The sequence below is a fragment of the Palaemon carinicauda genome, chromosome 36, assembly GCF_036898095.1.
Source record: "Palaemon carinicauda isolate YSFRI2023 chromosome 36, ASM3689809v2, whole genome shotgun sequence".
Taxonomy (NCBI): domain Eukaryota; kingdom Metazoa; phylum Arthropoda; class Malacostraca; order Decapoda; family Palaemonidae; genus Palaemon; species Palaemon carinicauda.
Genome location: NC_090760.1, coordinates 4,713,413 through 4,735,912, shown reverse-complemented (window position 1 = coordinate 4,735,912; position 22,500 = coordinate 4,713,413). Strand labels below are relative to the sequence as shown.

At 38.0% G+C, this 22,500-nt stretch overlaps 6 protein-coding genes across 6 annotated transcripts in view; 3 read left to right on the top strand and 3 right to left on the bottom strand.

The window, feature by feature from the left end:
• Positions 1–1,887, top strand: part of LOC137628298 (uncharacterized) — an 8,831-nt gene extending 6,944 nt beyond the window's left edge. The window contains exons 3-4 of the mRNA XM_068359459.1: positions 273–1,267; positions 1,305–1,887. Of these exons, the coding sequence (XP_068215560.1) occupies positions 273–1,267; positions 1,305–1,887 (1,578 nt within the window). The remainder of the gene's footprint in view (positions 1–272; positions 1,268–1,304) is intronic.
• Positions 1–16,489, top strand: part of LOC137628357 (keratin, type I cytoskeletal 9-like) — a 246,617-nt gene extending 230,128 nt beyond the window's left edge. Inside the window, exon 2 of the mRNA XM_068359509.1 lies at positions 15,686–16,489. Coding sequence (XP_068215610.1) covers positions 15,686–16,339 — 654 coding nt within the window. The 3' untranslated portion in view covers positions 16,340–16,489. The remainder of the gene's footprint in view (positions 1–15,685) is intronic.
• LOC137628297 (uncharacterized) lies at positions 3,659–4,215 on the bottom strand. The gene is made up of 2 exons (XM_068359458.1): positions 4,089–4,215; positions 3,659–3,984 (listed from the first exon to the last, which is right to left on the bottom strand). The coding sequence occupies exons 1-2, from the start codon at positions 4,213–4,215 to the stop codon at positions 3,659–3,661; spliced, it is 453 nt and encodes a 150-aa protein (XP_068215559.1).
• Positions 4,388–9,288, top strand: LOC137628296 (uncharacterized). The gene is made up of 2 exons (XM_068359457.1): positions 4,388–4,639; positions 8,743–9,288. Exons 1-2 carry the CDS (start codon positions 4,388–4,390, stop codon positions 9,286–9,288), a joined length of 798 nt encoding a protein of 265 aa, XP_068215558.1.
• LOC137628356 (loricrin-like) lies at positions 8,578–10,618 on the bottom strand. Its single transcript, XM_068359508.1, has 2 exons — positions 10,512–10,618; positions 8,578–9,749 (listed from the first exon to the last, which is right to left on the bottom strand). The coding sequence occupies exons 1-2, from the start codon at positions 10,512–10,514 to the stop codon at positions 8,715–8,717; spliced, it is 1,038 nt and encodes a 345-aa protein (XP_068215609.1). The 5' UTR covers positions 10,515–10,618; the 3' UTR covers positions 8,578–8,714.
• Positions 16,490–17,981: 1,492 nt separating the features above from the next.
• The window catches only part of LOC137628295 (uncharacterized), a 5,124-nt gene continuing 605 nt past the window's right edge, over positions 17,982–22,500 (bottom strand). Inside the window, exons 2-3 of the mRNA XM_068359456.1 lie at positions 22,358–22,425; positions 17,982–20,102 (exon numbers count right to left, since the gene is read on the bottom strand). Coding sequence (XP_068215557.1) covers positions 17,982–20,102; positions 22,358–22,425 — 2,189 coding nt within the window. The remainder of the gene's footprint in view (positions 20,103–22,357; positions 22,426–22,500) is intronic.

The window sequence follows — 22,500 nt, the reverse complement described above, 5'->3', positions numbered from 1 at the left end:
GTGAAAATACTAACAAGTACCAATATGTAAAAAACAATAACAAGTCCCATTATGTAAAAACAATAACAAGCACCATTATGTAAAAAATCAAACAAGCACCATTATGTAAAAAAATCAAACAAGCACCATTATGTGAAAACACTGACAAGCCCCATTATGTAAAAACACTAACAAGCACCATTATGTGAAAACACTAAGAAACACCATTATGTGATACTAATTATGATATCCTTCTCCATAGCGGACGTCACTGCTGCTCGTGTTTTTGTTAGGCCCTGCTGGTCATCGCCTCCGAGGCCTCGCCTGGAAAAAAATCCCGACGGGGAGGTGGTAAAAAGGGAGGTGGAGGCGGAGGGTATGGAGGTGGCGGAGGAAGAGGCCTGAGAGGTTTCGGAGGAGGAGGATATGGAGGCGGTTCTAGAGGCTTCTCCGGTGGAAAAGGTGGAGGGGGCGGAGGATACGGAGGAGGCTTTGGCGGAGGAGGCGGCGGAGGATATGGAGGAGGCTTTGGTGGTGGACGGGGCAAAGGTGGCAAAGGTGGCAAAGGGGGCAAAGGCGGCAAAGGTGGATTCGGAGGAGGAAGAGGCAAGGGAGGCAAAGGTGGCAAAAGAGGTAAAGGTGGCAAAGGAGGCTTCAGAGGAGGTGGTGGAGGATATGGAGGCTCTTTTGGTGGTGGAGGTCATAAAGGAGGCTTTGGAGGCGGAGGTTTTGGCGGTGGAGGTTCCTATGGAGGCTCGTCAGGAGGTCACGGAGGTTCCTTTGGCGGTGGAGGTGGCGGATATGGAGGATCTTCTGGAGGATATAGTGGCTCCTTTGGCGGTGGAGGTGGCGGATATGGAGGATCATCAGGCGGAGGACATGGTGGCTCCTTTGGCGGTGGAGGTGGCGGATATGGAGGATCTTCAGGCGGAGGACATGGTGGCTCCTTTGGTGGTGGAAGTGGCGGATATGGAGGATCTTCAGGCGGAGGACATGGTGGCTCCTTTGGCGGTGGAGGTGGTGGATATGGAGGATCTTCAGGCGGAGGACATGGTGGCTCCTTTGGCGGTGGAGGTGGCGGATATGGAGGATCTTCAGGCGGAGGACATGGTGGCTCCTTTGGCGGTGGAGGTGGCGGATATGGAGGATCTTCTGGCGGAGGACATGGTGGCTCCTTTGGCGGTGGAAGTGGGGGATATGGAGGTTCTTCAGGCGGAGGACATGGAGGATTCTCAAAAGGTGGCGGAGGACATGGTGGCTCCTTTGGTGGTGGAGGTGGAGGCTATGGGTAGCTCTTCTGGAGGTCATGGAGGCTCCTTTAGCAGTGGAGGTCATGGTGGCTCCTTCGGTGGTGGAGGCGGAGGATATGGAGGTTCTTCAGGAGGGGGCGGAAAAGGTGGATTTTCTCAAGGTGGTGGAGGACATGGTGGCTCCTTCGGTGGTGGTGGTGGAGGATATGGAGGCTCCTCAGGAGGCGGCGGAAAAGGTGGATTTTCTCAAGGTGGCGGAGGACATGGTGGCTCCTTTGGTGGTGGAGGCGGAGGATATGGAGGCTCCTCAGGAGGCGGCGGAAAAGGAGGATTTTCTCAAGGTGGTGGAGGACATGGTGGCTCCTTTGGTGGTGGAGGTGGAGGATATGGAGGCTCCTCAGGAGGCGGTGGAGGACATGGTGGCTCCTTTGGTGGTGGAGGGGGAGGGTATGGAGGCTCCTCAGGAGGTGGCGGAGGACATGGTGGCTCCTTTGGCGGTGGAGGACACGGAGGCTTCTCAGGAGGTGGAGGCCATGGTGGCTCATTTGGTGGCGGAGGAGGTGGAGGTGGAGGATATGGAGGCTCCTCAGGAGGCGGAAGTCACGGTGGCTCCTTTAGTGGAGGAGGTCACGGAGGAGGTTCAAGTTATGGAAGATAAAATATCCATAAAATGGCTCTTTCATCTTCCCACTACACTCTATAGTAATATTTATTTTCATAGAAATAACCAAAGCTGTATATTTGCTTTATTGATGTATGCTTGAATAAATTTATTTATTTATATATAACTTCTTTTCTTTACCTCTTCAAAATCATATATAAGATATTTCGATTTTGACCCTTTCATTTATCTTTTTTTTTTTGGGGGGAAATAGTTTTTGATTTGATAAGTGACTATGATCATGAAAAGAGTAATAACTGCAGTTAAATACCAACGTTTCAATTACTTATTCATATTTATCAATTCAGACTAATTTATAGTCTTAGAGTCCTCTAAATAAATAATTTCTTCAGTTAAGAGTCACTTCTATGTATATCCGTATGCTTATGCATGAATGTGCATTTTTGGTGATTATGAATTAAAAAATCTTACTCCTATACTTGAGACATGAGCATTCATATATACAGTACATGAATCTATCGGTATACATGTAGAGAGTATACTGTATATATATATATATATATATATATATATATATATATATATATATATATATATATATATATATATATATATATATATATATATATATATATATATATATATATATATATATATATATTGATATTGATATATACATGTGTGTGCGTGAGTGTATATATATATATATATGTATATATATATATATATATATATATATATATATATATATATATATATATATATATATATGTATATATACACATATATATATACAGAGATATAGCATCCAATACAGGATGACAAGCAAATCAAGCATCATATATATCATATATATTGTCATGATTCAATAAACAATTTGCGTCTGGCATTCTGATTTATTTTCCCCATTGATAGTTAGTTGCATTACACAATACCTGGTCGAGTGTAATAATTTTTCCTTCAAAATTGCGTTTCAATCATATTTCCTATTTAATTCAATGTTCAGTACCCTTTCCATGCATTTCATTCACTTTTTCCATTTTTCTCACTTACTGCTTTATTGTTGTGGTACTCATCAAATATAACTTTTTTGATCCGTTTTTATCATGTTTCTGATTTGGTTTTTGATAAAATACTCTCATGATTGTGTCTTTTAAGAGTCTGCTCATAATCATTTCAACTGTAAGCAGTTCTTCTAAAAGGATACTCCTAAATCAAACCATTGCTCTTTAGTCTTGGTTAGTGATATAGCCTCTGTACCTTGGCTTCCACTGTCTTGGATGAGAGGTCTCTTGCTTGAGGGTTCACTGAGACACACTACTCTGTCTGTTTCCTTATTTACCTTCCTCACTGGGCAATTTTCCCTGTTGGAGCTCTTGGGCTGATAACATCCTCCTGTTCCAACTAGGGCTGTAGCTTAGCAAGTAGCAGTAGTTGTAATAATAATAATAATAATAATAATAATAATAATAATAATAATAATAATGATATTTGGAATTTTAATATTCTTCAGCCTCCCCTATACGGTCCCTCATTTTAAGAGTGAGATATGTGTTCTCGTTACTTTCATCTTTTATAGATGGTTGACTTAAAGCCATCACTTTTAACGATTTACATGTTATAAGAGGGGGTTTCACTGAAAATATATTCATAAGCTTAAATGTTAATCAAACATACCCCTTGCTATTCAAGTTTCCACTTCATGGTAGGAAAAAAAAAATACAATTGAGAAAATATAGATTATATTTCTGAATTAAACCAAAAGGAATTGTATAAAAATTCATATAAATATAGGCAGATATTTTTCTTACTCATGATCAGGCCAGTTGTACATCGTAAACCTATTTACTATAGCCGCCATTACGGCTAAATGTCCTCCAGCATTACCCTTGGTAGCAAAATGGCCGCCAGCATTTCCGTTACTGCCTCCATAGCCATCCTGCAGTCTGCCCAAGTTGAAATTGATTGTTGCAGTGGCACCGGAAGTAGAACCATACCCACTGGATAATCCACCGTTAGAGCTATGGCCGCTCCTACCTAGGCCTTTGAGAGATCCACTGCTTGCTCCGTACCCAGAGGCACTAAGACCTCCAAGGGATCCTGTGTTTGATCCATAGCCTCCACTTCCAAAACCTCCCAGAGATCCTCCACTAAACCCAGGTTTCCACTGGAAAAGCCTCCAAACGACCCACCATTTGATCCATAGCTTCCACTGCCAAAGCCTCCCAGTGATTTACCTTTAGATCCATAGCTACCACCGGCCAAACCTCCAAATGATCCACCTCCAAAGTTTACATTGTTAAAGCCTTCAATTGATCCGCCATTTGATCCATAACTTCCGCCAGCCAGTCCTCCAAGCGACATACCTTTTGATCCGTAGCCTCCGCTTTCAAACCCACCATGTGATCCTTTGGCAAACCTATTGCTTCCACTGTCAAAGTCCCCAAGGAACCCTCCATTTGACCGTGGCTTCCAGTAGCTAAGCCTCCAAGTGATGCACTGTCGGATCCATAACCCCCGCTAGCCAAGCCTCCAAATGATCCTCCACTCGCTCGAAGTTACCGCCGCTAAATCCATTGAAGGCTCCTCCACTACCGAAGCCTCCAAAGAAGCACCGTGGCCCCTACTGCTGAAACCACCCAGAGATCCACTGCCAAACCCAAAGGCCTTTGCCGAAACACCTCCTTTATGGCCCCCACCAATGCTCGAGGAAGAAAAGGAGCTCACTTCTGCCCTAGCACAGGCTAGAAGGATTGTTCCAACACCAAGACTGAAGCAAATAATTCCTGTAAAATAAATTCAAGCAGTCTGTTAGCAAACTTAATTTAATGAAGTACCATGAGTATAATTTTAGTTTAATGTACATCTGAGATAACTTTTTTCCTTTTTTTATTTTGAAATACACATTTATAATCTTATCATTTATAACTGTCTGTCTGTTTGTTGCCAGCCTAACTCAAAAAGATACTGATTAATTTTTATGAAAATTTCAGGATATGTGAAAAATGGGCAAACTTAGAAGTGATAAGATTTTCATAGGGATCCTGATTACTATCCGGATCCAGGATCTAGGATTATTTCAAAAGATTCTTTACCATTACGAGATTGGACTAATTTGTACATTTCTCCTCAGACAAATAAATAGGCGTATAGTGAAGGTTGAGATGGTATGATAAACGGAACTGAGCTGCCTTGGCGGAGGTCTGTGCTGAGTGATTTTTTTTTTACTTGTTACTATTATTGTTATTATGATAAAAATACACAAATAATCCTTATCTAAAAGAAGTAAATGATATGATAAGCAAATTTAAAGGTTTAAAGGCCGCTCATGAATGGCAGGGGCAAGGGACAGTGACATTGCCCTATCGAAGACGGTAATGCCCTAGAGACTGACTATATATACATATGATCAGTGCCCAAGCCCCCTCTCCACCCAAGCTAGAACCAAGGAGGGCCAGGCAATAGCTACTGATGACTTGACAGATAGAGCTATAGGCTCCCCCTACACCCGCCCCCATCGTTAGCTCACAAGGATAGTAAGGTTGCAGGGATAAAAAAAACTAATGATTTTGAGCGGTACTTGAACCCCAGTCTGGCGTTCACCAGTCAGGGACGTTACCACATCGGCCACCACAACCCTAAAATAGATAAATCAATGAAAGGTTAGAATTAGTTTTGGAATCGCACATCAATTTTACAAGTCTTACCATCGCTGCGTAGAAGATAATGAGTCTTCGAAGGAACTCGACGTTGAAGGAACTCAACGTTGAAGGACCTCAAGGAGGCTTTTATAGGCTCATTGGAATACCATCACCCTTGGGAAGGAAGATCAACATGAGGTGTTGCAAAACTTTCATTTGTTTTGCTTTTGTTTCCTTTTTTTTCTTTCTTTTTTTTCTCCCGTGACCTCGAGTAACATCCTTTTTTTTAGATGTGTCGTGGGAAGATTATATTCATCTTGTTGATAACGAGATGTAGTTTTTTTTTTTTTCAATGTTTCAGTTATTATGACTGATGCATACATACATATATAAATACATACATATATATATATATATATATATATATATATATATATATATATATATATATATATATATATATGTATATATATAGATATATATATATATATATGTCTATACTGTATATATATATAGATATATATATATATATATATATATATATATATATATATTTATATATATATATATATATATATATATATATATATATATATATGTTTGTGTGTGTTTATAGATATACATATGAATGCTTCTCCATATCTGCAAGACGTAAAAGATTTCATATTATTTAGTACATATTTCATATAACTTCTTTGTATATGGCATATACAAATATATATATATATATATATGTATATATTATATGTATATATGTTATGTATATATATATATATATTGTATATATATACAGTATATATATATATATATATATATATATATATATATATATATATATATATATATATATTAAATTTCTAAATAGTGGGAGAAACAAATTTCACAGACCATTCAAAAATCCTAATTTGTCATGAGATGTAGAATTAGAATTTGACAACATTCACAAGCAATACACAAGAGAGAGAGAGAGAGAGAGAGAGAGAGAGAGAGAGAGAGAGAGAGAGAGAGAGAGAGAGAGAGAGAGAGAGAGAGAATAGAAACTACCTATGGACGAATAACATTCGCCAACAGCCAAAGGCAGTATAGGAGAGAGAGAGAGAGAGAGAGAGAGAGAGAGAGAGAGAGAGAGAGAGAGATAGAGAGAACTTGTTAGAGACATCCATTTACCAGTGACTTATATTAGTACAGAGAGAGAGAGAGAGAGAGAGAGAGAGAGAGAGAGAGAGAGAGAGAGAGAGAGAGAACGAACTTGTTAAGAAATATCCATTTACCAGCAACTTGTAGTAATTAAAGAAATGAGAGAGAGAGAGAGAGAGAGAGAGAGAGAGAGAGAGAGAGAGAGAGAGAGAGAGAGAGAGAGAGAACTTGTTAGAAAAGCATTCATTTACCAGTGACTTATAGTAATACAGAACAGAGAGAGAGAGAGAGAGAGAGAGAGAGAGAGAGAGAGAGAGAGAGAGAGAGAGAGAGAGAGTATGTGAATGACCCGCTGGCCCATAACAGCGAATCAACAAGGCCCCATGAAAAGGCAAATTTGAAGTCGAGGATTATGTAGACACTTTTGACAGCGATGTTTAGCAAGGAAGGCTTCCTCAAGGATGGTGTGTTTATCAGTCTTTTCAGGCTTCGTTTGTTTAGCAAATACTTTTGCTTGCAAACACAGTCTCAGTTCTCTTTTGCCATGGGGTTTGTTTGTCTTTGTTACAGTAGTGTTTTTGTTTCATCATTTGCGTGGGATTTTTCAAGATGGTTTTGTATTTCGATAGCGTATCAATGGAGAGATGGATAGACACAAGGATTATGTATGTATGTATGTATGTATATATATATATATATATATATATATATATATATATATATATATATATATATATATATATATATATATATATATAGATAGATAGATATAGATATACTATATATATATATATATATATATATATATATATATATATATATATATATATATATATATATATAGATATAGATATACTATATATATATATATATATATATATATATATATATATATATATATATATATATATATATTATAATGAATAACTTTTGCTTCTACAGGGCTTTAAATTTATGATCAAAACTATAAGGTTAATGGAGTGGTTCATGACCTAAAATCTATCTGTGGTGGATATTTTATCAAAATCCGTCAATTTAATTTGACGTTACCTTTAAAATAGCGAAATATGCCAATCCAGATATAGAATCCGGATCCTGATCCAGATTATGTAAAAATTTAATGGGGTCGTCCATGACCTATGATCTATCTCTGGTGAAGATTTCGTCAAAATCCGTGGAGTGGTTTTTGAAGTTATCTTTAACTTGAAAATCCTGATTTAGAATCCGGGTCCAGATCCGGATCATCTCCAAAATTTAATGGGGTCTTCAATGCCCTAAGATCTCTCTGCGGTGAAAATTTCGTCAAGATCCGTCGAGTAGTTTTGACCTTATCTATATAATGGCAAAAATTTTAAATCTGGGTCTAGAATCCGGGCCTAGATCAGAATCATCACCAAAATTTAATGGGGTCTTCAATGCCCAATATTTAATAGGGTCTTCCATAATCTAAGAAGTCAGTGGTTACAATTTCGTCAAAAGCCGTCGAGTAGTTTTGACGTTATCTTTAAAATTGTGAAAAATGCAAATCATGATCTAGAATCCTGATCTGGATCTGAATCATCTCCAATATTCAATGGGGTCGTCCATGACCTAAGATCTATCTGTGGGGAAAATTTCGTCAAAATCCGTCGAGTGGTTTTGACGTAATCCTATCCACAACCACACAAAAAAAGGCATATCCGGACTTAAAATTGGGATCTGGATCCGGAACAGCTTCAAAACTGATTGGTGTCGTCCATGACCTAAGTTCTATCTTTGGTGAAAATTTCACCAAAGCACGGAAAGTAGTTTTGACGTAATCCTGTCAACAGGCACCTAAGCAAATAAATAAACCAACTTGATCGTGTAATCTCCTTGGCGGAGGTAATAACATGTAGGAGATTCAAAGAAATTCAATTAAACTCTCAGCTTTTATTATATGATCACAGAATACATAATAGGGAATGTGGGAAAGATGATGAAGAATACTTTCTTAATAATTAAATAAAAAAAGGAGTAATCTCATCTGCAAGGAATTTTATGAAATGATGAAATTCATGTAATATTGAATTGTGTTTTATCATTGAAGATAATATTACTTCAAGATTATTTCCCATAACCTCCTCCTGAGGAGCCGCCGAATCCTCCGCTGCCTGAAGATCCCCCTCCCGAGGATCCTCCATATCCTCCGCCACCTGAAGATCCGCCTCCGGATGATCCCCCTCCGGAAGATCCTCTGTATCCTCCGCCACCTGAAGATCCGCCTCCAGAGGAACCACCTCCGGATGATCCTCCATATCCTCCGCCACCTGAAGATCCACCACCAGAGGAACCACCTCCCGAAGATCCTCCATATCCTCCTCCACCTGAAGATCCACCCCCAGAGGAGCCACCGTATCCACTGCCACCTGAAGATCCACCTCCAAATGATCCACCTCCAGAAGATCCTCCATATCCTCCGCCACCTGAAGATCCACCTCCAGAGGAGCCACCATGCCCTCCACCACCTGAAGATCCACCTCCGGAGGACCCACCATATCCTCCACCACCTGAAGATCCGCCTCCAAATGATCCACCTCCGGAAGATCCTCCATATCCTCCACCACCAGAAGATCCACCTCCGGAGGATCCACCATGCCCTCCACCACCTGAAGATCCACCTCCGGAGGATCCACCGTAGCCTCCACCACCTGAAGATCCGCCTCCAAATGATCCACCTCCGGAAGATCCTCCATATCCTCCGCCACCAGAAGATCCACCTCCGGAGGATCTACCATGCCCTCCACCACCTGAAGATCCACCTCCGGAGGATCCACCGTAGCCTCCGCCACCTGAAGATCCGCCTCCAAATGATCCACCTCCGGAAGATCCTCCATATCCTCCGCCACCTGAAGATCCACCTCCGGAGGATCCACCATGCCCTCCACCACCTGAAGATCCACCTCCAGATGATCCTCCATATCCTCCTCCAGAAGAACCTCCCTGGCCACCAGTACTTGGAGGCAGGTAACCACTTCCTAGAGAGCGGTGGTGTCTCTTGCCATGCCCTCTTCTACCATGCCCATGTTTATGCCCATGATCTGGGAAGGCCAGGGAGCTGATGACCAAGAGGCCAATCAGCAAGGTGAGGACACCAAATCTCTAAAGAAGAAAATTATTGTCTTCAGTATTGATTTTATGTTTTGTGTAATGGAATATGACCAATTGTGTAAACCAGTGAGATGTGTGTATATGAATATATTATGATAATTATTAAGATAATAAGGGATATGAAAGATAATACAGGATATGAAAGATGAGAAGGGATATGAAAATATGATAAGTGGTTAAAGAACATAGAGTTAACAGAATTAAGGGGCACAGGAACTAGTATAAAAAGAGAAAAGAAAGTATAACTGGCGAGTCTATAAAAACTCAGTTCATTCACATGATTTTACTCTAAAAATATCTGAGTCATAAAATAAAGTTTTTATAGTTCTCAAGAAAATTCTTATCTATTTTTGTCATGCTGTGACGCCCTACCTAGAAGTAATGAAGCTTAGTAAAAGTGATTTAAGAGAAGGACGAATAGTATCAGTATCTGGTTTCTGACTAACTCGCAGATGACATATCAAATGTTTTTCTCGTAATATAATATTCTGAATGCAATTTTTGACAAAGTATGCACTAAAAAAATACTTAAATTGCTTTCTTTAAAGGAGAATACTAGTCAATAAAAATGCCTTAACACAACTATCTTTCCTTGGTGTTGGTAGGGTTGGTAGCCTTAAATGCATTAGCCAATACACAATATAACAAATTTAATAAGAAAAGATGCAATTATCTAACCTATCCAGTAGAGTTACTTCAAAAACATTGCAAAATCTAGAACATGAATAAAACATAACAGCAAACAGCACTTACCATGTTTGGAAAATCTTTGATTGCAACGATCAATTTACTGATTTCCACAGATTGGAGTCAAACAAACTGTGGCCATCAACGACTCCTTACAATGATCGGAAGAAACTGTGCTTCTTATTTACAAACAACTCCGTTATATAGTGCTTTGAACAAGAAAGACCTTCATGAAAAAAATAAAACTTTAACGTTCTCTTAATTGCTTCATGCTCTTTGAGATTTGTTGGAGGTTTAAGAAAGAAATTGTATTTTCTAGATGATTTATCGTTTAACTTTTACCTGTTATGAAAGGGGATATGTGGAGGGGAGGAGAGAAGATTTCACTCTAAGTCTCTAGGCTATACTTTGTATTTTTCATCTTCCATTTGGCCCCAATCCACATTTTTCTCTATTTAATGTATATTTTTCTTTGGTTTTCTTTGGCCCCAATCTACATTTTTCTCTATTTAATGTATATTTTTCTTTGGTTTTCTTTGGCCCCAATCCACATTTTTTTCTATCTAATTATATTTTTCTTTGGTTTTTTTTGGCCCCAATCTACATTTTTCTCTATTTAATGTATATTTTTCTTTGGTTTTCTTTGGCCCCAATCTACATTTTTCTCTATCTAATTTATATTTTTCTTTGGTTTTCTTTGGCCCCAATCCACATTTTTCTCTATTTAATGTATATTTTTCTTTGGTTTTCTTTGGCCCCAATCCACATTTTCCTCTATTTAATTTATATTTTTCTTTGGTTTTCTTTGGCCCCAATCCACATTTTTCTCTATTTAATGTATATTTTTCTTTGGTTGTCTTTTTCTTTGGCCCCAATCCACATTTTTTTCTATCTTATTTATATTTTTATTTGGTTTTCTTTGGCCCTATTCTACATTTTTCTCTATTTAATGTATATTTTTCTTTGTTTTTTTTTTGGCCCCAATCCACATTTTTCCTATTTAATCTATATTTTTATTTTGTTTTCTAATAGCCTTGCTATTAAACTTCTGTATATTATGTGCTACCTCTTTTTTCCTTTTTTTTTAAGGTACAAGGCCTTTAGGTTAAGGAACCTACCAGTTAGGGAAGGGGATATGGGAGGGGGAAAGGTGGGAAGGTTCCACTCTTAGTCTCTAGGCCTTACCTTGTATTTTCCATCTTTCCTATGGCCCTCATCCCCATTTTTTCCTATCTAATGTGTATTTTTACTTTTGTTGTCTAATAGCCTGTGTCAAACTTCTGTATATTATATATTGTCTTTTATTTGAAATTATTTTAGGGGTACAAGGCATTTAGGTCAAGGAACCTGTCATCTACAATTGGTCTGTCATTAATACCTTTAAAAGAATACAACCGATATTATTATACACAAAGATCATCATCCTGAGATAAGGTTTATATGATTGGTCTTGGGTGCATATTGATTTCTATAATACTAATCATGGGGCCCTTGTTTTCAAGGAAGCTGGTTGATAATTTTTTTTTCAGTATTAGGCCTACCATTGATCATTTAAGTAATTGATTGTAAAGAGTAGTTATTGGTGAGCCTAAAGCAACTACCAGAATATATCTAGTGTTCTTCGTACTAGAGTTTTTTGGCCTCAAAAACTAGGTAGTTTCCAATGAAGATGATACTGTTTTTTCTTCAGTTTCACTCTTCAATTAAGTGCAAATCATTCGGCTAAAGCAACTTTTGCTCTACCTTTAGGAGTAAAATGAAATCTGTGAAAAAGGAAAGTGATTTTTGGGGGTATAAGTCTAACCAAGATTTTAGTATATAAAAAAGAGCGTGGATTTTTCATTTTTTGGAATAGCTTCTAAATCTAACCAAGATTTTATTATTTGAAAAAGAGAGTGGGTTTCTATTTTGGGGTGTTAGGCCTTCTAAACCTAACTAAGATTTCAGTAAGGACATGGTCACACCGTGCTTAGTTGCCTTGGCTTTAGGTGTCCTTATTCCAGAACGTGTCCTTACCTAAAGGAAACCTTTAAATGTTGTAGAATATTAAAGGGATTTAGAATCCTATAGAGAAATCCTATAAAGAATCTCTGAATTCGACCCAACTAACCATGATGGGAATATGGTTATGTCGAATGTTATGAAAGCCCTAGATAAGAAAAGTAGATAATAAACTGTAATTACAATAAAACAAGGAATCATTTTCATTGTTGATATATTCTGGATATTATCTGATATACGGAGCTATTGCATTAGTAACTTATCTATATATCTATATCTGTATCTATCTATCTATCTATCTATCTATCTATCTATATATATATATATATATATATATATATATATATATATATATATGTATATATATACATATATATGTATATATATACAGTATATATATATATATATATATATATATATATATATATATACATATATATATATATATATATATATATATATATATATATATATATACAGTATATATATATATATATATATATATATATATATATATATATATATATATATATATACAGTATATATATATATATATATATATATATATGATAAATTTCGCAAATGTAGACATGTGCTAAATGGTATTCTCACTGTCATACAAGCATCCTGGACTATGGTTCGATTCCCGGCCGGTCAGATGCTATTGTCTTTGAGTGGCACTGCCTTGGGACTCTGATCCCGAGGTCGATAAGAGAATCCAGATATAAATGTATTAAAATATATGGCTTATTTGAATATATATACATATATATATATATATATATATATATATATATATATATATATATATATTTATATATATATATATATATATATATATATATACAGTATATGTGTGTATATATATATATATATATATATATATATATATATATATATATATATATATATATATGTATATATATATATATATGTGTGTGTGTATATATGTATATATATACATATATATATATATATATATATATATATATATATATATATATATATATGTGTGTGTGTATATGTATATATACATATATATAAAATACCTCTTCTTCTATTTCCTTTTTAGAATTTTACATCTCCAGTCTTCTTACGGGTCCTCATAATCTAAAGCTTAGACAGATATCAGAAACACTTCATTAATGTATTTTTACCAAGTCATAGAGGGTAGATTATATTGGTTAGGTTATCAAACTTTGTGGTATATTTCTACTTCTCTCGCGTTGCGTTTTATCAGTCTTTTTTCAAATGGCTATTGCAAGCATTAGGGGTTATCTAGTTTTCACCTTTTTTTATATGTATATACCTATTTAAATTTACATATACATGACAAACTAGTTAATTACACAGGTATGTGTACATGTATGACTGTATACATATATAAAAAAACATACTTAAGCTTACTAATTATTGTTGGAATATTGTATTTCATCATATTTTATCAGATGGCTATTGTAAGCACGAGGTGTTATCTAGCTTGCATCTTTTTTATATGTATATACCTATTTAAATTTACATATACATGCCAAACTAGTTAATTACACATATATGTGTACATGTATAGATGTATACGTATACAAAAAGCATACTTTAAGCTTACCAACAGTTGTAAGAGTAAGCAAAGGCGTCTCTTTCCAAGGTAAAAATACGCTTAAAGTATTATGTCATAGAGACAGACGATCGATCATCCTTTTTGCTCAGCAAAGCATAAAATTAAAGTTATATTGCTTTACACAGAATTATCTTAACAGCTGTTATGGGATATTTATCGTCTTTTTGAATGCCACAGTTACCGAACTGAGAAACATTACGAGAGTGACAAGTAGATTTTTTAGAACAACCACAACAAGAGATTAATTTGTCTCTGCCAAACTATATAAAGGTCTGTTTTTGCTTGCTGAAGCATCATTGCTTAAAGACTGCTTGCTTTGAAAGCACATAATCATGGTAAGTATCTCATGAACATTGGTTTTACTTGTGTGTTACTTACTAAACATTTGAAACATAAGGGAAGATATGTTAAAGTTATAGTAGCCATTTTTTCTTTTGTTTATTAGAATTTTCTTGCTTTTTGTATATATTGACAAATGAAACATCAATCATGTGTTGCTGGTTCTTTATTTATTTGCTTGAGGGTACACTTGAGCACACTATTCTATCTTATTTCTCTTCCTCTTGTTTTGTTAAAAATTTTATATTTTATATAGGAAATATTTATTATAATGTTACTCTTAAAATATTCTATTTTCCTTTTTTTCTTTTCTCACTGGGCTATTTTCCCTGTTGGAGCCTCTTGGCCTATAGCATCCTGCTTTTCCAAATGGGGTTGTAGCCTAGCTAATAATAATAATAATAATAATAATAATAATAATAATAATAATAATAATAATAATAATAATAATAATAATAATAATAATAATAATAATATAAGATATAATTGTGAAGTATAGATTTGATATTTTCTTGTTCACTAAAACATGTTTATTTACGTGTATTGGAAAGAAATTTCAGTCATTCTAAGTCTTTTAATATGAAAACCTGAGTTACTAGTTCAATATGCTGAAGCCATCTTAGATTGAATAGGATTTTCTTAAAGCTGGATGTTACGATAACTATGCATAGGTAAATTAAAGGGAAAACCTCATACTGCTATTCATAACCGACCTGATGAAAACGAGAGGGGTTGAAGGTAAATTAAACGATGAAGCATAATTGCAAAATAAAATAGAAGCAAGAGACGGTTTCTCAAGCTTAACAATCGAAGAGAAGAACTAGACATTGAAGTAGGTAGTATGGGGACCTTTTTCAATTTCCAAAGCTTAACAATCGAAGAGAAGAGCTAGACACTGCAGTAGGTAGCCTGGGGAGAGGTCCTTTTTTCGATTTCCTAAGCTTAACAAGCGAAGAGAAGAGCTAGACACTGCAGTAGGTAGCCTGGGGAGAGGTCCTTTTTTCGATTTCATAAGCTTAACAATCGAAGAGAAGAACTAGACACTGAAGTAGGTAGTCTGGGGAGGCCCTTTTTCTCTTTCCAAAACTTAACAATCGAAGAGAAGAACTAGACACTGAAGTAGGTAGTCTGAGGAGCCTTAATCTAAACCCATCAAACAGTTTTCTTTTGTAAGTATTATAACTTTTAAAGTTTTTCTCCAAATAGCATCCATACCTTACTTTTAACTGATAACGAAAGATAACTTACAATAAACCACTCAACTAATCTTCCTTTCATCTCGCAGAAATACTCAACTATGATCTTGTTGGTTTGCCTGCTGGCCATCAGCAGCCAGGCCTTGCCAAGACATAAACAGGGCCATGGTAAACGTGGTCATGGTGGACATGGTAAGAGACATCATCGTTCCTTGAGTAGCAGCTACAATCTTCCAAGCACCGGAGGGGGATCGTCTGGCAATGGAGGGCATGGAGGCTCATCCGGGGGTGGATCTTCAGGCGGCGGAGGATACGGAGGCTCCTCTGGCGGTGGAGGACATGGAGGCTCCTTTGGGGGTGGATCTTCAGGCAGCGGAGGATACGGAGGCTCCTCTGGAGGTGGATCATCTGGTAGCGGAGGATACGGAGGTTCCTCTGGCAGTGGAGGACATGGAGGCTCCTCCGGGGGTGGATCTTCAGGCAGCGGAGGATACGGAGGCTCCTCTGGAGGTGGATCTTCAGGCAGCGGAGGACACGGAGGCTCCTCCGGAGGTGGATCATCTGGTAGTGGAGGATACGGAGGCTCCTCTGGAGGTGGATCTTCAGGCAGCGGAGGACACGGAGGCTCCTCTGGAGGTGGATCTTCTGGGAATACTGGCTATGGAAGATCATCAGGAGGTGGCTCTTCTGGAAGCCGAGGACACGGAGGATCCTCCGGTGGCAGTTCTCGGTATGGAAGATAGAGAGTGTCCTCTGAAGTTGGTTGTTTTGGAACCTGATGATAATGAGGACTGTCCAATAGTAGTGTTTCTGATTATGACAGACAAATGCTCTCTGCTTTCTTAGCCACCTTTAAACGAGCTGTTTTCTTGTCACTTATATCCTAGCTTGGCTATAACTGTATTTCTATTTTCCCTTTTTGGTAAAAATCATTGATTTCAACACTATCTTTATAAAACAAATATATGCCATCTGAAATAGATTACTTTTATGAACATTACTTATTTGTTTTATTTAATTCAAGATCATATATGAATACTGCACGACAGAGAATTCCTAACCTGAGTATGTTAACTACACTATTAAAATGAATCTTTCCAAAGATTTGGCAACAATGCATTAAGATATAATTACAGAAATTATGAAAACCCCATCAAAATCTTATCTTGACCTCATCTGAAGTCATGTACTATTTCCAAAATCTCAAACATAATCTTATCAAAATGAAAATATATACACTAGAAGATGAAATACAATGTCAAGTTTTGATTTTTCAAGAATTATGTAAGAAGTGAAGGTAGAACAATATAAGGATGTTCATACCTATTAAGAAATTTGAACAATAAAAATATTTAAGTATTTCTCCTATGACTGACTTTGTCATCTAGAGTCGAAGCTTTAAGTTGTTCAAGAGAATTATGACGATTTCAAAAAATAATGATATAGAAACGTTCTTTAGTTAACTTCTGATCAGAATTTCATATAACAAACTATGAAATCTTCATTGGTTGAAGATATTTATAAACTTTGGAATATATTACCCACGAGAACAACTTCTTAATCTTTCCATTTCTTCTATATATATCATTTACTGTTTCCTAAAATACAAATCGGATCCTTCTCTCTGGTTACGGTTCAGTTTCCCCATTGCCTACACATACACTGAATAGTCTAGCCTAGTCTTAACAGATTTTTCTCTTGTCATACACCTGACAACACTGAGATCACCAAACAATTCTTCTTCACCCAAGGGGTTAACTACAGGACTATGATTTTCCAGAGACTCTTTAGCTAAGGTAAGCAGCTCTTCTAGGAGGAGGACACTCCAAAATCAAACCATTGTTCTCTAGTCTTGGGTAGTGCCATAGTCTCTGTATCATGGTCTTCCTCTGTCTTGGGTAAGAGTTCTCTTACTTGAGGGTACACTGGGGCAATCTTTTCTATCTAATTTCTCTTCCTTTTGTTTTGTTAAAGTTTTTATAGTTTATACAGGAAATATTTATCTCAATGTTGTCACTGTTCTTAAAATATAATTTTCCTTGTTTCCTTTCCTCACTAGGCTATTTTCCCTGTTGGGACCCCTGGCGGTTGTAGCTTAGCAAGTAATGACAATATAATAATAAGTCTCATTTTGTATCACTGGAGGTAAATGATGATACTATCTACTGATTTCATTTCATTTTTTATTGTTATACTCCTATACATATCAACATTCAAAATAATAAGTTACATTAAATATACTAGGCTTTATGAAAGATTTATGACTCATTGTCATAATTCTCAATCAAAACTTCCAAATAACAAACTTATGAACACTTGTTTAAGAGGGTTTGCAAGTGTTTGTTTACAGTCCTTTTGAAGGAATGAAAGGACGCTAGGGTTATGTTAATAACTTCCATTTCCATAACCAGTTCCACCCTGACCATTTCCCTGTCCATTGCCGAAGTTACCATTCCCTTTGTTGCCTCCAAATCCACCTCCAAATCCGCTGCCTCCTTGGTTACCGCCATAGCCTCCTTGACCCCCTCCAAATCCGCTGCCTCCTTGATTACCAACTCCGAATCCGCTGCTGCCCTGGCTACCGCCATAGCCTCCTTGGCCACCTCCAAGACCACTGCCGCCATGGTTTCCGCCAAAGCCTCCTTGGCCACCTCCAAGACCACTGCCTCCCTGGCTACCACCATAACCTCCTTGTCCTCCTCCAAGACCGCTGCCGCCCTGGTTTCCGCCAAAGCCTCCTTTGCCACCTCCAAGACCACTGCCGCCCTGGCTACCACCATAACCTCCTTGTCCTCCTCCAAGACCGCTACCGCCCTGGTTTCCGCCAAAGCCTCCTTGGCCACCTCCAAGACCGCTGCTTCCCTGGTTACCACCATATCCTCCTTGACCACCTCCAAAACCACTGCCGCCCTGGTTTCCGCCAAAGCCTCCTTTGCCACCTCCAAGACCGCTGCTTCCCTGATTACCACCATATCCTCCTTGGCCACCTCCAAAACCACTGCCGCCCTGGTTTCCTCCAAAGCCTCCTTTGCCACCTCCAAGACTGCTGCCTCCCTGGTTACCACCATATCCTCCTTGGCCACCTCCAAAACCACTGCCGCCCTGGTTTCCGCCAAAGCCTCCTTTACCACCTCCAAGACCGCTGCCTCCCTGGTTACCACCATATCCTCCTTGGCCACCTCCAAAACCACTGCCGCCCTGGTTTCCGCCAAAGCCTCCTTTGCCACCTCCAAGACCGCTGCCTCCCTGGTTACCGCCATAGCCTCCTTGGCCACCTCCAAGACCACTGCCGCCCTGATTACCGCCATGGCCTCCTTGGCCTCCTCCAAGACCACTGCCGCCCTGGTTACCGCCATAGCCTCCTTGGCCACCTCCAAAACCACTGCCGCCCTGATTACTGCCAAAGCCTCCTTTGCCACCTCCAACACCACTGCCTCCTTGGTTACCACCATAGCCTCCTTGGCTGCCTCCAAAACCAGTGCCCCCTTGGTTTCCTCCAAAGTCTCCTTTGCCACCTCCAAGACCGCTGCCTCCCTGGTTACCACCATAGCCTCCTTGGCCACCTCCAAGACCGGTGCCACCCTGGTTTCCGCCAAAGCCTCCTTGGCCACCTCCAAGACCGGTGCCACCCTGGTTACCGCCATAGCCTCCTTGGCCACCTCCGACACCATTGCCCCCCTGGTTTCCGCCAAAGCCTCCTTGGCCACCTCCGACACCACTGCCGCCCTGGTTACCGCCATAGCCTCCTTGGCCACCTCCAGTCCCACTACCACCCTGGTTACCACCATAACCATTACCTCCATTACCACCTCCAGCACCTCCCGTAGGTCTTTCAAGATTGAAGAACTGGTTAGACGTTCCTCCAATTTGCCCTTGACCTCCATTGCCCGCTCCACCACCTTGGCCGTAGCCTCCGGCTCCACCTGATCCTGCTCCACCACCTTGGCCATGACCTCCTCCTACTCCTGATCCTGATCCATAGCCTCCAGCTCCACCTGATCCTGCTCCACCACCTTGGCTATGCCCTCCTCCTACTCCTGATCCTGATCCATAGCCTCCAGCTCCTCCTGATCCTGCTCCACCACCTTGGCCAAGACCTCCTCCTACTCCTGATCCTGTTCCATAGCCTCCTGCTCCACCACCTTGGCCATGACCTCCTCCTACTCCTGATCCTGTTCCATAGCCTCCAGCTCCACCTGATCCTGCTCCACCACCTTGGCCAAGACCTCCTCCTACTCCTGATCCTGTTCCATAGCCTCCAGCTCCACCTGATCCTGCTCCACCACCTTGGCCATGACCTCCTCCTACTCCTGATCCATAGCCTACACCTCCAGCTCCAGCTCCACCTCCAAACCCACCACTGTTGGCTCCCTGGCCATACCTGCCTCCTCCACCTCCAGATCCTCCTCCTCCTCCTCCTCCTCCTCCTCCTCGGCCTCCACCAAATCCTCCTGCACTAGCTAAGGAGATCAAGGCAGTTGCTCCAACAAGTACCAGGAATGACTTCTGTAAAGAAAATGTTGAAATTGTCTTTAAGATAAGGAAAAGTATGAGCCTATAATGTGCAGTAGTGTAATATACTCAATATCCTAAGGTATTGCATAATCATCACTAAAAAAGGGTAAGAGAATAAAATTATCTTTGGAGCTAAAGGGAATTTCAATAAAAGAATAAAGAACTAGCAGAAGCATTTAATATTCTATTTCCATTATAAACAACTACTTGGTTTGAAATAATTGTATCATATAGCCTGTTCTGTTAGTAACTTCTCCACTTCGGTATCTACAGAAAAAAATATGCCATAGATCTTATAATCTCAGTCAAGGTTCCTGAAAATTTTGCTGAAAATTTCCTAATTCTGCCATAGGTATCTTAAAATCGGTCTAGTATAGAAGTCACTATTACCTCAACATTGCTAGAATATGAATCTTCGGCAGATACCACAACTAGACAGTTATTGGGTCTTTTGACTGGCCAAACAGTACTACATTGGATCCTTCTCTTTGGTTACGGCTCATTTTCCTTTTACCTACACATACATATTCTTTTCTGTCCTCATACACCTGACAATACTGAGATTACTTAAGAATTCTTCTTTGCTCAAAGGGTTTACTATTATCATTATTAGCTCAGATGATAATAATAATAATAATAATAATAATAATAATAATAATAATAATGATAATAATAATAATAATAATAATAATAATAATAATAATAATAATAATAATAATAATAATAATAATACTCAATAAAATTGTTCAGCAGTAATAAATAAAACTTATTTTGTCCATTGACTGAAGTGATTCAATAGCCAAAAGCCTTTGTGATCTGCGTAGACTTTTGACAACTTAAGTATTGACCAATCAAAAAATTAATCTTATCTATTAACTAAAGAGTTCCCAATAGCCAAATATAACCATTCAAACTATATTGAGCAGTATATACCATTAAATATTGTTTAAAAAGTAGCCCTCTACCTATAGAGTCCAATCTGGCAACACAGTCTAAGCTACAAAAGTTCAGTTTGTCTACTTCAAATTATACTGAGCTGTAATGGATATGAATTCTATTTCAAATGTCTTGTTCCTACTGTCCAAGCTATTCAATAGGCAAAAAATATCGATTCTAACTATATTCAGCAGTATATAACATCATTCATTGCTCAAAAAGTAGCCCTCTAACTGTGCACTCCAATCTGGAAACTATATTGAGCAGTATATAGCATCATTTATTGCTCAAAACGTAGCCCTCTACCTATACAGTAAAATATTGCAAAACATTTCAAGCTGCAAAATCTCATTTTGTCTACTCCTACTGTCCAAGCTGTTCAAATAATAAACAAAAAAATGCTGGTTTACATTTTCCACAGGCAAACAACTACAGTATATTGAACAATATATATCATCATTAATTGCTCAAAAAGTAGCCCTCTACCTGTACAGTCAAATCTGTCAAAATATTTTAAGCTACCAATTCTCATTTTGTCTACTCCAAATTGCACTGAGATATTTTAGATATCAATTCTGTTTCAAATGTCTTATTCCTACTGTGCAATCTATTCAATAGGCAAACATATCCATTCTAACTATATTCAGCAGTATATATCATCATTTATTGCTTGAAAAGTAGCCCTCTACATATATATATATATATATATATATATATATATATATATATATATATATATATATATATATATATATATATATATATATATATATACAGTCAAATCTGGCAAAACACTTTATGCTGCAAAATCTCATTATGTCTGCTCCAACTTTAAGCTGCAAAATCTCATTTTATCTGCTCCAAATTGCAATGATGTCTTATAAATATCAATTTTGTGTCAAATGTCTTTTTCCTACTGTCCAAGCTGTTTAATAGGTAAACATATCCATTCTAACTACTGTACATTGAGCAGTATATATCATCATTGATTGCTCAAAAAGTAGCCCTCTACCTATACAGTCAAATCTGGCAAAACAACTTAAGCTGCAAAATCTCATTTTGTCTACTCCAACTGCCCAACCTGTTCTGATAATAAGCAAAAGATGCTAATCTCATTCTCCATTGGCAAAGAACTATATTGAGCAGTACATCTAAAGCCTTCTAAATACACAGTCAAATCTGTCAAAAAAAATTTAAGCTGCAAAATTTTATTTTATCTACTCCTACTGTCCAAGCTGTTCAAATAATAAACAAACAACTATATTGAGCAGTATATATCATCATATATTACCCAAAAAGTAGCCCTCTACCTGTACAGTCAAATCTGTCAAAACATTCAAGCTGCGGACTCTCATTTTGTCTACTCCAACTGTCCAAGCTATTCAATTGGCAAACATATTCATTCAAACTATATTAAACAGTATATATCATCATTGATTGCTCAAAAAGTAGC

What these genes read in the sequence shown, in the direction of transcription:
- LOC137628296 (XM_068359457.1), top strand. Translation starts at nt 4,388, where the DNA reads ATGATCCTCCACTCGCTCGAAGTTACCGCCGCTAAATCCATTGAAGGC. An exon ending in GACTGAAGCAAATAATTCCT is followed by an intron (nt 4,640 to 8,742) that starts GTAAAATAAATT and finishes CCTCCTGAGGAG; the next exon opens with CCGCCGAATCCTCCGCTGCC.
- LOC137628297 (XM_068359458.1), bottom strand. Translation starts at nt 4,215, where the DNA reads ATGTCGCTTGGAGGACTGGCTGGCGGAAGTTATGGATCAAATGGCGGA. An exon ending in TGGTAGCTATGGATCTAAAG is followed by an intron (nt 3,985 to 4,088) that starts GTAAATCACTGG and finishes GATCTCTGGGAG; the next exon opens with GTTTTGGAAGTGGAGGCTAT.